Source organism: Pan paniscus, chromosome 2, assembly GCF_029289425.2.
Source record: "Pan paniscus chromosome 2, NHGRI_mPanPan1-v2.0_pri, whole genome shotgun sequence".
Taxonomy (NCBI): Eukaryota; Metazoa; Chordata; class Mammalia; order Primates; family Hominidae; genus Pan; species Pan paniscus.
In genome coordinates, this window is record NC_085926.1 from 51,330,486 (window position 1) to 51,347,670 (window position 17,185).

The 17,185-nt window shown below is 46.6% G+C and overlaps 1 protein-coding gene across 9 annotated transcripts in view; it reads left to right on the forward strand.

The window, feature by feature from the left end:
• Nucleotides 1-17,185, forward strand: part of DOCK3 (dedicator of cytokinesis 3) — a 711,442-nt gene that overhangs the window by 672,810 nt on the left and 21,447 nt on the right. For 6 of the 9 annotated variants that reach the window (XM_034956564.4, XM_034956568.4, XM_034956565.4 and 3 more), the window contains 10 exons: nucleotides 3,989-4,075; nucleotides 5,426-5,530; nucleotides 10,016-10,157; nucleotides 11,222-11,388; nucleotides 11,540-11,626; nucleotides 12,100-12,279; nucleotides 12,896-12,979; nucleotides 13,099-13,215; nucleotides 15,649-15,770; nucleotides 16,997-17,135. In XM_034956564.4, coding sequence (XP_034812455.3) covers nucleotides 3,989-4,075; nucleotides 5,426-5,530; nucleotides 10,016-10,157; nucleotides 11,222-11,388; nucleotides 11,540-11,626; nucleotides 12,100-12,279; nucleotides 12,896-12,979; nucleotides 13,099-13,215; nucleotides 15,649-15,770; nucleotides 16,997-17,135 — 1,230 coding nt within the window. The remainder of the gene's footprint in view (nucleotides 1-3,988; nucleotides 4,076-5,425; nucleotides 5,531-10,015; nucleotides 10,158-11,221; nucleotides 11,389-11,539; nucleotides 11,627-12,099; nucleotides 12,280-12,895; nucleotides 12,980-13,098; nucleotides 13,216-15,648; nucleotides 15,771-16,996; nucleotides 17,136-17,185) is intronic. The other 3 variants (XM_057301776.2, XM_055109993.3, XM_055109994.3) reach the window with 1 other exon arrangement.

Genomic DNA, 17,185 nt, shown 5'->3' on the forward strand with positions numbered 1-17,185 from the left:
TGGTCCTGGCTCATTCTAAAGATAATTGTGGTGGAGAGGGGTGCCTTGGAGCATCAGGGTTACAAGCTAGGGCAGAGATGCCGGCAAGGTAGATGAGCATTGATCCCAATGGAGGAGAAGACCTGTTTTTTACTGAAAGCTACTGTTAGCAGACAGGGCATCTTTAGCCACACATACAGCCATTGTCATCTAAATGAGCAGTCTCCCATGGATTTGCTCTTGGCAGGCTGGCCAGAAGTCTGTATACAACTCAGCTGTAAACTTAGCTAGCCCCCATGAAGCTGCCAGCCAGGTAGACCCTGTTGTGGGTCCATTGCTGAAACCTGCCCAAGCGGCACTTGGAGAGGACTGATATACGCCCCCTTGAAAGCTGTGATAATGGGGGTACAAGAGGCTTTCTAGCTCACTGAGGCACAGGCATTATATTAAAGCAAGGAGTCAGGGTCTATTTGAAATTCTGTTTGGCTGGGCATCGTGGCTCATGCCTGTAATGTCAACACTTTTGAGAGGCCAAGGTGGTAGGATGGCTTGAGACTACGAGTTTGAGACCAGCCGAGGTAACATAGCGAGACCCCATCTCTATAAAATATTTTAAAAACTAGCCAGGCATGGTGGCACACACCTAGCCCCACCTGTAGTCCTAGCTACTCGGGAGGTTGAGGCAAGAGAATCTCTTGAGCCCAAGCATTCAAGGTTGCAGTGAACTGTGATCATGCCAGTGCGTTCTAGCCTGGGTGACAGAGCAAGACCTTGTTTCTAAAAAAAACAAACAAACAACAACAAAACACACACGCACACACACAACAACAACAAAAACCTCTTTGGTTTGTTTTAGTCTTTTTAATTGGTCCTGCGGTTTCAGTCCATATGGTGTTAATTTCTTTGAAGGATAGAAAAATGTACTCTTTTGAGAAACACAACCCCAAATGAAACAGTGTTTTCCTTCTCCTTGATGCTATCTCAAAGAGTATTCTTACAAATATAGTCCTTATGTTTAATTATTTATGCTGAAATATTTACCGGTGAAATTATATCTGAGATTTGTTTCAAATACTATGGGGAGGAATAAGTGAATAGGGTATGAATAATACAAGATTGGCTGTGAGTTGGTCATTGTTGAAGCTGGATGATGGATAAGGGTTTATTCTTCTAGTCTCTCTACTTTTCTATATGCTTAAATTTCCTATAATAAAACATTTTTATTAGTATTGAGAAGTTGGGGAGCCTGGGTAAAATATCAAGTAAACTAATGACCCTCAATCTAACCAAAAGAGGTATATATATTTTTAATTACACTTTAAGTTCTAGGGTACATGTGCACAATGTGCAGGTTTGTTACATATGTATACTGTGCCATGTTGGTGTGCTGCACCTGTTAACTTGTCATTTACATTAGGTATATCTCCTAATGCTATCCCTCCCCCCTCCCACCACCCCATGACAGGCCCTGGTGTGTGATGTTCCCCACCCTGTGTCCAAGTGTTCTCATTGTTCAGTTCCCACCTATGAGTGAGAACATGCGGTGTTTGGTTTTCTGTCCTTGCAATAGTTTGCTCAGAGTGATGGATTCCAGCTTCATCCATGTCCCTACAAAGGACATGGACTCATCCTTTTTTATGGCAGCATAGTATTCCATGGTGTATATGTGCCACATTTTCTTAATCCAGTCTATCACTGATGGACATTTGGGTTGGTTCCAAGTCTTTGCTATTGTGAATAGTGCTGCAGTAAACATATGTGTGCATGTGTGTTTAGAGCAGCATGATTTATAATCCTTTGGGTATATACCCAGTAATGAGATCGCTGGGTCAAATGGTATTTCTAGTTCTAGATCCTTGAGGAATCTCCACGCTGTCTTCCACAATCATTGAACTAGTTTACAGTCCCACCAACAGTGTAAAAGTGTTCCTACTTCTCCACATCCTCTCCAGCACCTGTTGTTTCCTGATTTTTTAATGATCGCCATTCTAACTGGTGTGAGATGGTATCTCATTGTGGTTTTGATTTGCATTTCTCTGATGGCCAGTGATGATGAGCATTTTTTCATGTGTCTGTTGGCTACATAAATGTCTTCTTTTGAGAAGTGTCTGTTCATATCCTTTGCCCACTTTTTGATGGGGTTGTTTGATTTTTTATTGTAAATTTGTTTAAGTTCTTTGTAGATTCTGGATATTAGCCCTTTGTCAGATGGGTAGATTGTAAAAATATTCTCCCATTCTGTAGGTTGCCTGTTCACTCTGATGGTAGTTTCTTTTGCTGTGCAGAAGCTCTTTAATTTAATTAGATCCCATCTGTCAACTTTGGCTTTTGTTGCCATTGCTTTTGGTGTTTTAGTCATGAAGTCCTTGCCCATGCCTATGTCCTGAATGGTATTGCCTAGGTTTTCTTCTAGGGTTTTTATGGTTTTAGGCTAACATTTAAGTCTTTAATCCATCTTAAATTAATTTTTGTACGAGGTGTAAGAAAGGGATCCAGTTTGAGCTTTCTACGTATGGCTAGCCAGTTTTCCCAGCACCATTTATTAAATAGGGAATCTTTTCCCCGTTGCTTGTTTTTGTCAGGTTTGTCAAAGATCAGATGGTTGTAGATGTGTGGTATTATTTCTGAGGACTCTGTTCTGTTCCATTGGTCCATATCTCTGTTTTGGTACCGGTACCATGCTGTTTTGGTCACTGTAGCCTTGTAGTATAGTTTGAAGTCAGGTAGCGTGATGCCTCCAGCTTTGTTCTTTTTGCTTAGGATTGTCTTGGCAATGCAGGCTCTTTTTTGGTTCCATATGAACTTTAAAGTAGTTTTTTCCAATTCTGTGAAGAAAGTTATTGGTAGCTTGATGGGGATGGCATTGAATCTATAAATTACCTTGGGCAGTATGGCCATTTTCACAGTATTGATTTTTCCTATCCATGAGCATGGAATGTTCTTCCATTTGTTTGTGTCCTCTTTTATTTTGTTGAGCAGTGGTTTGTAGTTCTTCTTGAAGAGGTCCTTCACATCCCTTGTAAGCTGGATTCCTAGGTATTTTATTCTCTTTGAAGCAATTGTGAATGGGAGTTCACTCACAATTTGGCTCTCTGTTTGTCTGTTATTGGTGTATAGGAATGCTTGTGATTTTTGCACATTGATTTTGTATCCTGAGACTTTGCTGAAGTTGCTTATCAGCTTAAGGAGATTTTGGGCTGAGACAATGGGGTTTTCTAGATATACAATCATGTCATCTGCAAACAGGGACAATTTGACTTCCAAAAGAGGTATATATTTTTTTTAAAGGAGGAAATGGATAATATCGCCTCTTAATGAAGGCCACTGCAGCCTTCTCTCAGGCTGTTGCATGGGCATGTTGCTGTAACAGGAGCCATACCACAGAAAGCCTGGAATCTAACTAGGCAAGGATCATCTGAAGCCTAATTTAAGGTCAAATAGTTCCATAAAGGAAATTGTCAGACCTACTGCCAGGTCCTTGAGTAGGCATTTTCTTCTTGGTTTCCATACTTGTTTCTGAGCTTAAACTATCTTAATCTAAAAATTAGTGTTTCATTATCTCATCAAATAAATCTTTATTGAGTACCTGATACATCCCTGGCATTGTTCTAGTCTCTGAGAACAAAATAAACAGGGCCCCTGCCCTCATTCTGTTTCTCATCTGATTGAGACTAATACAACAAAAAAAGTAAGTAATTTTTTTAAATTAAGATAACTTCATAGTAACAGAACAGAAATGGACAAGGAAATGCCTGTTCTTGACAAAGCAGTCAGAGAAGGCCTCTTGGAGGTGGAGACATTTGAGCAGAGACCTAAAAACTATGCTTGAGCTAGAAAGCCACACGGCTGTGTCATGCCCCCCAAATTGGTCTTGAGGTATATGTTCTTTGTGACACATGAGTTGGAGCTGGCGGGAGACCTTTTGTTGTGTGTCTTCTGATGTGTTTAATGTGGGCTTAGGCTATTCTGAGGATGAGATGCTGAAGCCCTGTTTCTGTTTCTGACACAGAGCTGGGAGTTTGGGATCCCACTGTGCAGGGAGCTGGCGTGTCAGTACGAGAGCCTCTATGATTACCAGAGCCTCAGCTGGATTCGGGTGAGCTGTGCCCCTCCCCCCACCCCAGCCCTGACTGGCATCAGTTTCTAAATGAGCGTTCTCTATGGGCCCAGCCCTTAGTTTAGTGCTGCGGACAATACAAGAGAAACAAAAGCCAAGACTCCTGCCCTCAGGACACTTGCAGTCTGACTAGGAAACCAAAAATAACACCTGACAAATAATTGTATGATCTAGACCCCAAGAGCCACTGGTGCTCAGAGAAGGGAGAAGTGGCATAGGCAGGATAGGATGGTGGTTTCAAGAAGGAGGTGGCAGCTCAACTTCACAGAGAAGCTTTTCCTGGAATGGTTTTGTTTATGGATGCTTCATCCAAAATCTTTTTAAGAGCTTTCCCCACTTTGCTTATGGTCACTTTTAAGCATGTTGTACTTGCTGCCTTCTTTGATGCAGAATATTAAAAAATTAAATCAAATGCTCGATGGGCTTTGAAGGTCTGCGCCAAATTTTTCCTGGTTGCTGGTGCTGGGCTCTGAATCATAATGGCTGCTGATTTCATCAGCAAAAAAGAGGCTAGCAGTCTCAACTCACCCTTTCTGCACCCTCATCCTTGTGGCTAACTCTACTGTTCTATGATCCAGATTGGTGTTTGGGCATGTTCCTCTAGCAGTGGCTTCTTAACCAGTTCTGGCAGGCTGGCTTGATTGAATGCATTATAGCTATCTTCCCAATCAAAGTTGCAGTAAGTTTTTTTCTGAATGTGAAGCCAGGTCAGCCACAAGTAAAAAAGTTACAGACCTTGGAATGCTAGACATCATGGATATTAGTTAGCTTTTCAAGTTTAAAATATCTTAACTTGGAGTGAGTACCAGTGCTGTTGGCATCTGAGCCTTCCTCACTACAGTTGTTAGCATCTTTAGTCAGATGATAGATGAACAAGAGTTGGACTGATGCAAAATGGTGGTGAGAATTGATGGTAGCCAGCTACAAGCAACCTAGTCAGAGGTCAACTGGTATAGTGAGTATTGGTCAAAACCAGAAATCCCCAGGCAGAAAATGTCCGTGTTAAAAGTGTGCCTCCCAAGTACAGTAAGCCCAGATCTCTATAGGGCTGAGTCCATTCCCTAGGAAGGACATTCACAGCAGCTGCACGTGGCTGCAGTGGGCAGGCCTGTCCCCATCCCACCATCAGACAGTGGTGATGGAGGGCTTTCTCTTCCATGATGAAACTCCCTGGAGAGAGGCTGGTCATGTCTAGAGGCTCACTTACTTCTTATCTAGATTGAGTTGCCATGATCCCTTTCCAGAAGACAGTGTCCAGTTGGGCCTGGGAGAACTTCCTTTGGATACCAATAGCAGTCAAGCCAACCTGAAGACCTTTCTCATTCACAGAAAATGGAGGCCAGCTACTATGACAACATCATGGAGCAGCAACGCCTGGAGCCTGAGTTCTTTCGGGTCGGCTTCTATGGCAGGAAGTTTCCTTTCTTTCTTCGGGTGAGTCCATTCAGATGGTCACAAGAACTTATATATTTTACGCATAATTCACTTAAAACCTATATTCTTTTCTTCCCCTTTTTGCCTTTTCTACTGAATACTTCTTTACAGAGGATAAACCAGTTAACAACAGGCATTTGGTTTTATTTGACTGGACTGGCTGCCAACTTCAGACTCTGTTTTAGTCTGCTCTGTTATTCTGTAGCTACCAGGAATGTGTGAGGGTGGCTTTCTTACTAAATCAATGGAGTTTCTTCAGGAAGTGACCAGGGTCTAAGAGTGTGCCATAGGTGCCTTCCAACTTCTGCCTCCAGTGCCTGGAACCTCCATTGTGACTCTTCTCAGCCATATAGGGCACCAGTAAAGCCCTGACTTTAACAGTAGACTGGCCTCTTAGGGTTTGTCATCTAAGATGATGGTTTTTCCTCCTGGCTGCACTGTAGCCTGTGCAGCCAGGATGGAGAACTGTTGGTATGAGAGAACCTGAAGAACACAGCATGTGGCTCCTAGGATCCTGAGGGAGCTGCCAAGCACTGGGTTTGGCTGTAGAAAGCCTCTTCTAGGCAGCCAGTTCTCTGACCCAGGATGACAACAGCCTTTTCTCCCTACCGTTCCCTGGCAGGCTGAACTGGAATATAAAAAGAGTGGAAAGGATGACTGAGCATAGATCTACTGACACCAGTTGTGATTTTCTTATTTATTCAGCACAACTCAGAGGCTCCAGGAGTAGTCAACATACGCTATAGGCTGAATCCCATAGAGATGTGTTCTCAGATGATCTAAATGAAGCTGCCCTGATGTGTGGGCCCTGGAGCAGTTGAGACCTAATCGCTAATCGCTGATCACCCCCAGTTCCAATATCTTTAACTAAAGTTCACTGTCCACAAGCCTCAGCAAGTAGCTGGGAAAATTCCCTTTGATATGTTTGGGATCCTGTCTTCTTGGAGAAATTGGGTTAGCCAATGAGCAATAACAAGCTTGTTATCACATCAAAGGTCAACCGGGCTTAATAGCTCCTTTAAAAAAAGCTAGTGTGCAGAGTCCAGGGTAACCACATTGCAGAAGTAAGGCAGGTCAACTTGCACTTTTCTTGGGCAGTAATCATTCTAGGCTAGAAGGAAAAACGATCTGTGTGAGCATTGGCAATATGACAGGGACAGCAAGCTCACTGCCTAATTGTGATCCCCAGGAAGGCTCTAACTCTATTCCACAGGAGTGTTTCTAGTAGCAGAATGGGAATGAGTAGAGAGACTTTTTTTTTTTTTTTTTTTTTTTAGACAGAGTTTCACTCTTGTTGCCCAGGCTGGAGTACAATGGCACGATCTTGGCTCACCGCAACCTCCACCTCCCAGGTTCAAGCGATTCTCCTACCTCAGCCTCCCGAGTGGCTGAGATTACAGGCATGCGCCACCACGCCTGGCTAATTTTGTATTTTTTAATTGAGACGGGGTTTCTCCATGTTGGTCAGGCTGGTCTCGAACTCCTGACCTTATGTGATCCGCTCGCCTCGGCCTCCCAAAGTGCTGGGATTACAGGCGTGAGCCAATGCGCCCAGCCAGGAATGAGTAGAGAGACTTTCTTAAGAGGACTGGGCCTCCTTCATCTCTAGTGACCATCCAGCCCAGGCATTTTAGAAGTGGCATATTTGCTAGCCCCATCAGCATAGATCATATAAGAATAATGGAAGTGGTGGAAGTCAGCAAAAGAAGTAGAAGCAATTGTACAAGAATTAGAAACCAAAAGCATTTCCAGAAAGTCCTGTGACAAATTAATGATTCTGGTCTTGTAACTTGCCTTTTTCTCATTTTATCTTTTCAAATTATGCCTTCTTGTCATTTTCTTCTTCCTGTATAGATCCACAATTTGTACATCAAAAATGAAATTTCACTATAAAACATCATTATTTTGGATATTACAGAATCAGGCCCTGGTATCCCCTGTTTCTGTTCTGCCAAGCAGGAATGCTCCATCGTAGTCCAACCTGTTTCCCACCCTTTCATGCTCATGTCACAGGACACATTAGTGTCTCAGGGTTGTTGGAGCTTTCTGACAGGTAGGACCTGGCATAAAACCTGCATCTAAGCCATCCACATCATGCTCACAAGTAACAGTCCAAATGTTCAAATGTGGTTTCAAAGACCCTGGTAATGGAGGAAAAATAACAAGAGGTGTTAGGAAATATCACCCATCAATCGATTCCCATCTCCACACAAGATGCAATCTCAACGAGAGGCATAATGCATGTATAATTCATGCATACAAATTTCCTCAGCCAACCCACATGCTACCTTCCCTTATTTCAGCTGCTCAGTTCATCTGTGGCAGAATAATAAGTCCCAGTGGAGGTAGCTCTTTGCCTGGCCCATGGTGAGAACCAGGTACAAAGCAGTGGGGGCCAGATCTGTCTTTTGTGGGGATGCTGGAGCTCTTGCCCAAGTGAATATGAAACCAACAGTCAGCCTCAAGGTCAAACTGTGTGCGTTCTTCCTGCTGGGCCTTCCCCAGAAGGCTAGGCTACTCTCCTACCATCCCTGAATGCACAGGCCATCTATTACTTTAGCTCTATCAGCTTGGTTTCTCTGGGCCATCTGCCTGCCTCGCCTCACAAATGTGATTATCTATTAATCTGCAAAGAGTCAGGAAAACATCCAACCCTCCCTTCTTGAGGGAATTTATATTTCTCATCATTTGACCCATGAACAGACGTTGATGAGGGTTGTACATATGAATGATATGAAAAGGCTAGTTCTTCACAAGTACTTTCTTTGTCAGTTTTATTTATCAAGCAAAAGATGTAGAAATATCTCTGTCCTTTGACTACTGGTCTGTTCCACTGGAGAGGCCAGCCTGCTCCTCCTGACCTTAACTTTCTTCCTAGCGTTAATCAGAATCAGAATCCCTTCCATTCTGATTCATCCAGACACATGGCCCAGTCAGGGCGCAGTGGCTCATGCCTGTAATCCGAGCACTTTGGAAGGCTGAGGCGGGTGGATCACCTGAGGTCAGGAGCTCGAGACCAGCCTGGCCAACATGGTGAAACCCCATCTTTGCTAAAAATACAAAAATTAGCCAGGCATGGTGCCAGATACCTGTAATCCCAGTTACTTGAGAGGCTAAAGTGGGAGAATCACTTGAACCCGGGAGGCATAGATTGCAGTGAGCCCAGATTGCACCACTGCACTCCAGCCTGGGCAAGAGAGTAAGACTCTTATCTCAAAAAAACAAAAAAACAATACAGACACATGGCCCAGCCTTAGCCAAGTTCTCCCATAGTGAGAGAGGAAGTAAAAATGAGACAGAAATCCTATTTCAAGAAGATCAGGGTCTTCCAAGGCCTGCCCTGTGATTAACCCTGTCCCAGGAAGCATATGGCTGGCCCTGTGACGCCTCTCTCTCTCTTTCTTCCTTTGAAGACATGCCAAGAGGGGCTGGCAGTGCCTGATACCATTTTGTTGAAATGGGTCTGGCTAGGCAGTTGGATGGGCAGACTGTATCACCAGTGGGTTTCAGGGGAACTTCCTCCAGCCACCCACTCATGACCAGCTATGACATAGGCAGAGCAAGCAGAGTTGGGGGTGCCTTGTCCACAAAGAGAAAAACTGAGACATAACCAAAAGTAAATGTGACATAACATAAAGTTTTAAGAAGTCTGTACTTAGCATGATGTTTATTTGTTCTGCTGACATGTTTGCAAAGAAATTTGCTGCCAAAGGGTTACTAATGTAATAAACAGTTACTGAATACCTACTGGGCACTGGGCAACATTAGACTGTTTCTCCCAACTAATAAAAGTGATCCTTCAGAATCACACACTTGATCACCCCCCCCCACCCCATTTAAAATTATTTGGTGGCACCCATAGCAATCACTCCTTGGTAACATTGGAGTCAGGGTCAGGGTATTCCAAGGCCTGCCCAGTGATTAACCCTGTCCCGGGAAGCATATGGCTGGCCCTGTGACGCCTCTCTCTTTCTTCCTTTGAAGACATGTCAAGAGGGGCTGGCAGTGCCCCCTCTGCCCAACTGCTTCTACAAGTTCTCTACACAGACACCTTCTTTCCAGCTCCACCTTTTCCTGTCTTGATTGTTGTTGCCCTGGTTGTCACGGTACCCACATAGATTGCCCTTCTCCACTCACACCATACCATACCAGCCTGACCTAGGTGGACCTTTCGGGACGTTTTTTTAACATAGCTTTTTCTAAAATCCCATCTCCCACCTTGCTCTCTTTCCTGCGTAAGGTTTTTCTTCTTCTTCCAAGCTTCTTGCAGCCTGTACCCTTCCCTTGGGGCTGCCACACCACAGTGTAATTCTCGCTTTGTTTTTCTTCTGCCTCCTTAAGTGCAATGCCCTGTGCCTGTCCCAGGGCCTGATACAGAGAAGGCTCCTAAGATATGTTTGTGCTATATGTAGCTACTGACTCCAGGGTGGAGGTGGGGGGCTACAAGCAAAGCATACATAGAGTGTGCTCTTCTGTTTGTGGCAGAACAAAGAATACGTGTGCCGTGGCCATGACTACGAGAGGCTGGAGGCCTTCCAGCAGAGGATGCTCAGTGAGTTTCCGCAGGCTGTCGCCATGCAGCACCCCAACCATCCTGATGACGCCATCCTACAGTGCGATGCCCAGTGTATCCTTTGATACTGGGTGGGAGGAGGAGGGCAGGGGCCCTGGGAGGTGAGATCCACCCAGTCAGCTGCCCCTGTACCACATTGCCAACCATACAGGTTAGATATCCCATAGTCCTAAACCTGAGTGTGTCCTCATTGCTTAGCACACACTTAGCAAGGCACTAATACCTCAAAGAGAAAGCAGTGGCGCGCCCTTAGCAGTGGGTGGTCTAGTTATCAGTGGGGCTTCAGGAAGGCCTTTATCCCTCAGGCTGGCTGCTTCCAACAGCTTAATCCTCACCCTGCCCTATGAGGAGTCTGCCCAGGCAGCCAGGAGCAATCACTGTACAGGGTGACTTGGGGTCCTATCAGGGCTCTTGTCACAGGGATACCACCTGTGCTGTGCCCTGCTCTACTCCCATGTGTACTATTGTTGTCCCTTCTCTTCATCAGGCGGACTGGGGCAGGGCCCAAGGATGTGTGGAGCAGGAGAAGATGAGGAGTTCCTTTGGTTTGGTGGCACTTGGAAGTCTGAATGGAAACACTGCCCTTCCCCTCACCTTTCACACACAGCTTCCTTGGGGACCACATGACAGTTGCCATGACTATGGCAAGCTTGTTTCAGAGAAGGGAGGGCAAGTGGACTCTTATCTGCTTTTTTTCCACAAAAATTTCAAACAGTATTTTATTTAAAAGTTGTTCTTCAGTAAATATGCTTTACCTATAGAGGGGAAGCCCAGACCCTTGCAGCCTTCTTTCACTCCCATGGGGTGGATGCCTGCATTCCCCTCTTTCCCTTTGTTTCTTAAAGGGGCACCAGAGAACACTTGGCTGTTGACATCTCACCTTGGCTGAGTGCTCATGAAACTCAACTACTAGAGCAGGGAGAGGGAGAGAGCAGATAGGGATTTACCTAACTGTGCTTGGGTCTGATCTGCCCCTAGAGATGCCACTGCCTCCCCTACTGGGCTGTCAGTAAGGAGCAGGGACTGTGGTGCACTTCTCCCCTTTGAGGAGATGACAGGGGTCAGCCTCTCAGGTCCAGCTCTGGCAAGTCTGTGTTTCTCCTTCACTTCCTGCCCAGACTTGCAGATCTATGCAGTGACGCCCATTCCAGATTATGTGGATGTTCTGCAGATGGATAGGGTACCAGATCGAGTCAAGAGCTTCTATCGCGTCAACAATGTGAGGAAGTTCCGGTATGACAGGCCTTTTCACAAAGGCCCCAAGGACAAGGAGAATGAATTCAAGGTGAACAAATCTAGGAAAACGGGCAGTACACACAGCAAGTCCAGGGGCAAGCTCAACTTTCTTGGGAACTCACCACTGTTTTATCCCTCAGGTAGGCAGGGTGTGGCAAAACTTGCCTAACTGCCCATACCTGCCTGTTCCCTCCCTACAGAGCCTGTGGATTGAACGTACCACACTGACCCTGACCCACAGCTTGCCTGGCATCTCTCGGTGGTTTGAAGTGGAGAGGAGGGAACTGGTGAGACATGTCTCAGATGAAGCTGAGCTTCACAACTGCTCCATCAGCCCCAGCTCTGGGGGCCCTTCTCTAAGGACTAAAGAAAAAGAGAGCGTCGGCCACCTGCCTGGCCAAGGCTCCCACAGGTCAACCCTGTGCTAGGATCTTTGTGTACCTTCTCTTATCTAATCCATACAACACCCCTGAGCAGCAGGTATTTTCAGCCTCCTACTTTACATATGAGAAAACTATTCTCTGAGATTCAAGAAACCAGAGTGCTCTGATTTCAGAACTAGTGTTCTTCGCTATTTGCTGTGCTGTACTTCCAAGTGCCTATAAATCAGACAACAGAAGTGGAAAGGGTCCAGGGAGTCTCAAGTTCACAGGAACAAGGAAGGGGAATCAATACCACAGATCTTAGACCCCAGCTCTCAGGAAGATGATGAGGGGTTATCATCATTTCTGGGATGACTTTGTGTGCTGTGTGCCCCTAGGTGGAGGTGAGCCCTCTGGAGAATGCCATCCAAGTGGTTGAGAATAAGAACCAGGAGCTACGCTCCCTGATCAGCCAGTATCAACACAAGCAGGTGCATGGCAACATTAACCTGCTAAGCATGTGCCTGAATGGTGTCATTGATGCAGCTGTCAATGGAGGCATTGCACGCTATCAGGAGGTAAGCTATGGCCACAGGCCAAACCCATGCAGCCAGCCTGGCTGGGAAGGCGGCTCACAGGCTTCTCTTTTCAAGGTTATAGTCTCCTTAGGTAGCCTTCCCTACATGCCCTCTCTTGACATGGTCCTGGAATGAGGCCCTAAGCTCCCTATCACTCCCTATTTCTTTGGCACAGTTTGGTAGGGCCTTTTCTTCATTTTTATTCTCTGAACTCTAAGATGGGTAATCTGTAATCCTGATTATGGGAGGATGTTAAGTGCCCTCCAAGAGGAGCCTTGGAGCCCAGCCCGTCAGGAGAAGTGAGTTGTAGGCTGGATAAGAGGCTAGCCCCTACTCCCAGTCCACCAGTCCTGCCTGCCCTACCTAGGCCATCCAGGCTCCATGAGGGACTGGGGTCAGCATCCAGACTTAGATGGCTTGGCCACGTTCAATCCTTCTCAGACAAAAAAACACACCTCTAATTGCCAGAAGTTCAAACAGGCCAGACTGGTGTATGTACCTATGAGGGGACAGCCTGGCTGCTTTTTAGGTGGTATTAGTGGACTCAAGTCTCCTGGGCCCCATTTAAGTAGTAGTCCTGGGAAGAGTCTTCCTGACTTGGCCTTTCCTTTCACAGGCCTTCTTTGATAAAGATTACATCAACAAGCACCCAGGAGATGCTGAGAAGATCACCCAGCTCAAGGAGCTTATGCAGGAGCAGGTATGTCTTGGAGAGCTTGGGGACCAGCAGCCAGGTGAGAAAAGCCATGCACTACAAGATGAGCAGTTCTCAGGGGCTGCTCATGGTTCACAGAGTGGCCTTGTTTGTGACTCTGATAGGTTCATGTCCTTGGAGTTGGGCTAGCAGTTCATGAGAAGTTTGTGCACCCAGAAATGCGGCCTCTGCATAAGAAGCTAATTGATCAGTTCCAGATGATGCGGGCCAGTCTCTACCATGTAAGTTGATCCCTGTCCTGCCCCTGCTGCAGTAGAACCAGGTGTCACTTCCTCCAGACCTACGCCACAAACCAAAGGAAAATAGGAGAGAGGGAGCCTGGGCAGGGGCCAGGGTGGGGGAGAGAGGCTGTCCTCCCTACAGAGGGACAGGGGGCAAGGATGGATGCTATATCCAGGGGAAGGATGCTGAGGATCCTCCCACTCACTCACTCCCAAAGTAGGAGCCAGATTCAAGGGCAGGGAACGTTTTTCAGGGCACTGTGCTAGTAGACAGGTTTTCATATGTGAAGGAAGAGAGCTAACGTATATGGCCCACATGTAGGGATCTTTTTGGAGATGTTTTTCATCCCAAGAACCTAAAGAGATAGGCATGGCCTGAGCCAGCCTTCTCTCACCATCTCCTTCCTCCTCCTCTCTCCCTGTCCTTCTTCATTCTTTCTCCTCCCTCTAATCGTTCTCTTTTCCCTCTTTTTACTCTTCCTCCCAACTCCCTTTTCTCCCTCTTTCTCTCCCTCCCTCTTATTCCCAGCTTCCTCTATCATGTCTCGTGATCCAAGCTCACATCTGAGATAGCCTAGGATGAGCAGTACTTTCATGCTAGCAGTCCTTAAAGGAGTCAAGCAGGTCCTGGGGCTGGACCAGGCTCCTGAAAGTCTCCCTAACTCTGGCCCAGCTCTTCAGCCTCCACAGTAGGGTTTGGCCCAAGGACTTAAACACACAAATAGGACTTATATTCCAGGACCAGTATTCCCTGGCAGGGTCTTAGAGGAAATGCTGACTGGCTGAGGATAGAGCCCCCTATTCACATATCCAAACCTCATTTTCAGCTGTGGGGCTGACTCCAAATGTTTTCTAAAGATCCCTTCCTGCTAAACAGGCTGGCTCCCAGATCTTAAGGGATATGAGCCCAATTACCTGCTGCTACCTGGCACCCAAGCCAAGTTCTCTTCTCATCACCCAGGACCACTGGACAGAAGTGGCAGGGAGACAAGAAGTAGAGCTGTTCAATGCTGCACGAGGTTGTCATGAGCAAAAAATTCCCCCTCTAGGGATAACCATGGCCACAGGAGCCCTGAGGGAGGTTGAACTACTTAAACTCAGTGGGCCTGACCCATTTGGGGCGGACCTGCTTTGTTCTTGGATGCTGCAGGTTCTGGTCATCTCCGTCCCTCCAGGCTCCCAGTGCAGGTCTCAGCCTGTGTGGACAAGTGTGGACAGCATGAAAAGAGAAAAAGAAGCTTGTTGTAGTTTGAGAGGTAGGGGCACATTTTCCAGAGGAAAGCCTGGAGATCCTGAAATTTCTCCCTCTGTTAGGATTCTCCCATGGTATTTCAAGGTGAAATATGCAGAGAAGCTCTTTTACATCTCCGCCTTAAAATTGGAGTGTCCATTTAGTTAAGAACTTGGGCAGTATCGCTGAGTCTGGTGGGTATTCATTCCACTACCTCTCATTCCAGGGTCTCCTGCCTGTTTGACTGGTCTCTGCTGTGTGCAGACTTCCCCATCACAGCAGGTGACCCAAGCAGGCTGGAGCCTGGCCAGTGAGGAGGTTCTCTGCCATGTGGGTTGCAGCAAAAAGCACAAAACACTTTCCTATATACATCACGTTCTTCCGTGTGCACACATAGCCTTTCTCCAGCTACAGAAATACATTTTAGCCCTCTGTATGCTTTGGAAGAAGCGGGTGGAAAACCCGGTGCTTCTTCACACCAAGCTCAGAAATATCCCCAGTGGACTTAGGGCCCCTGTTCACTACAGCTTTTGAAGGACATGAGGAAACCTTAACAGTTGTTTCCTCTGAGTTGTACACAGGGACACAAACAAACATGCTGTCACCCAGTAGGGTTTGAGATCAGAAGTGTCTGCCCAGAAATCTACATACTTAATATGAATTAATTAAGCTAAAATAGAGCTGTGCTATTTTTCAGTTACATACATCAGGATTTTATGTTCTGTCTCCCCGTAGACTGTGTCACAGACAACCCAGGTCACTAAGAGCTGGGCCATTTAGCAGTCTAATAAAACCCAACACCAATCCTTATGTAATTGGTGCCCACCGATTGACAACTAATAATAAGCTCTTCCTCTCCTTCTTCCCAGATCTTGTTCTACTTATTCCGTAGCGAGAAAACCTGTTAACACACTCCTATGAGCTCAGACCAGCTTCAGTTTATTCCAGATGTGCTTCTCTTACTGTGGAGTCAAGCTGGGGCCTCGCACACGGCCTTTGGTCTAGGTTCCAGTGCAGTTAGGAGGGTGTTTTAGTCGTGAAGAGGGCATTGCCCAAAGGAAGTCAGCAGTTCAGGTTCAGCCAACCATATGATTCTTTTTTGTTTCTTTTACATTTTTGATCACCAGTCAGTTATTCCCTCACATCCCTTAGTTACTTATTTATTCTTTACTCTCTATGAAGGGGCATTCATTTCTCAACAGGAGTTTCCAGGTTTGGATAAGCTAAGTCCTGCATGTTCAGGCACCAACACCCCACGGGGAAATGTTCTGGCATCCCATAGCCCCATGAGTCCGGAGAGCATCAAGATGACCCACCGGCACAGGTATGGCCTTAGGGCTGGGGAGGGTTCCCTCTGGAGAGGTGAGTCTAAATTGTCAAGGGTCAGAGGAAAGAGTCCTCATGTATACTCATATTCCCTCTTACCCATGCACACAGCAAACACTTATGTGGCTCCTGCCATAGGACCCACACCCTGCATTCAGTCAGTCACTATCCTGGGTAAGAGAAGTGTATACATGATACTGTGGGAACATGGAGGAGGGGGCATTTGGGGTAAGTCTTGAAGGATAAGTAGATGTTTGCTAGGGGTTAGGAGGGTGATAGGGCAAGATCTAGGAAAATCGACTGACACATGCAGAAGCCTCAAGATATGAACAAGCCAGCCTGGTCAGCACTCTGAGTAGAACCAAGTGGCTGGAGTGCTGGATTCCAGGGCATGGAAAGGGGATAGGATCAGCTCTGAATGGGCCTTGTTCATGCAGGCCTTTGGACTTGATCCCAAGGAGAATGAGGATCACCAAGTCAGTTTTAAGGAAGAAACAGCATAGTGATGTGAACATCAAAGACTGGTTTGCCTGGGCTCAACTGAGAATACTGAAAGCCTCTAGGCCAGGAAGGCCAGGTTGGAGGAGGAGACTAGTGAGAGGAGCCCCTCACTTAGGCTTGTTTTCCAGTGTGAGCAGCAGCTCAGCACAGAGTGGGCACTTAGTAAATAAGGGACAAATGAATGAGAAGCTTTCCTGGTATTGCTAGAGGACAGCTGTTGACAAGCCTTTTGGCCACAGATGTGGAAGGAGGCCCGCAGATAGTTCACAGCCGGCTATTTTGGTAGCTTCCCACACTAGGAAGAAGCCTCTGACCAAGGAGCAGATCCCATCATGGTGTAGGGGGGTGGCGGGGTGGGCACTGACCCAGACTAATACCCCATAGAAAGGGGGACCTGAGGTCTTTGACCTGATTTGGCATATCTCTTATTCCTCCTGAGAAACTGCTAATGTCATGCAACTGAGTGGCCATAAGCCATGTAGCTGTAGGTAGAGGCTTGTCCAGTGTACCACACCATTGTCTCTCCCAGACCAAGGGCTCCTGAGTAGCAGGGTACAGCTCAGGACTGCTCCAGGCCTCAGATGGGTATGAGCATTGACTATGGAACCCTCCAAACCGGTGGTAGCTGAAACCAGGGATGACTATTCCACACATTCCGCTCTACTGTCCCCCTGCCACCTGCCATGGGCCTGACTCCTCCCTATTTCCCACTCTTGCTCACAGCCCCATGAACTTGATGGGCACAGGCCGCCATTCATCATCCTCTCTCTCCTCACATGCGTCTAGTGAAGCAGGAAACATGGTGATGCTGGGTGACGGCTCCATGGGCGATGCTCCTGAGGACCTGTACCACCACATGCAGGTACAGAGCTGTCCACGGAGAGTGGGCCAGGGCACCATGCCTACAGAACT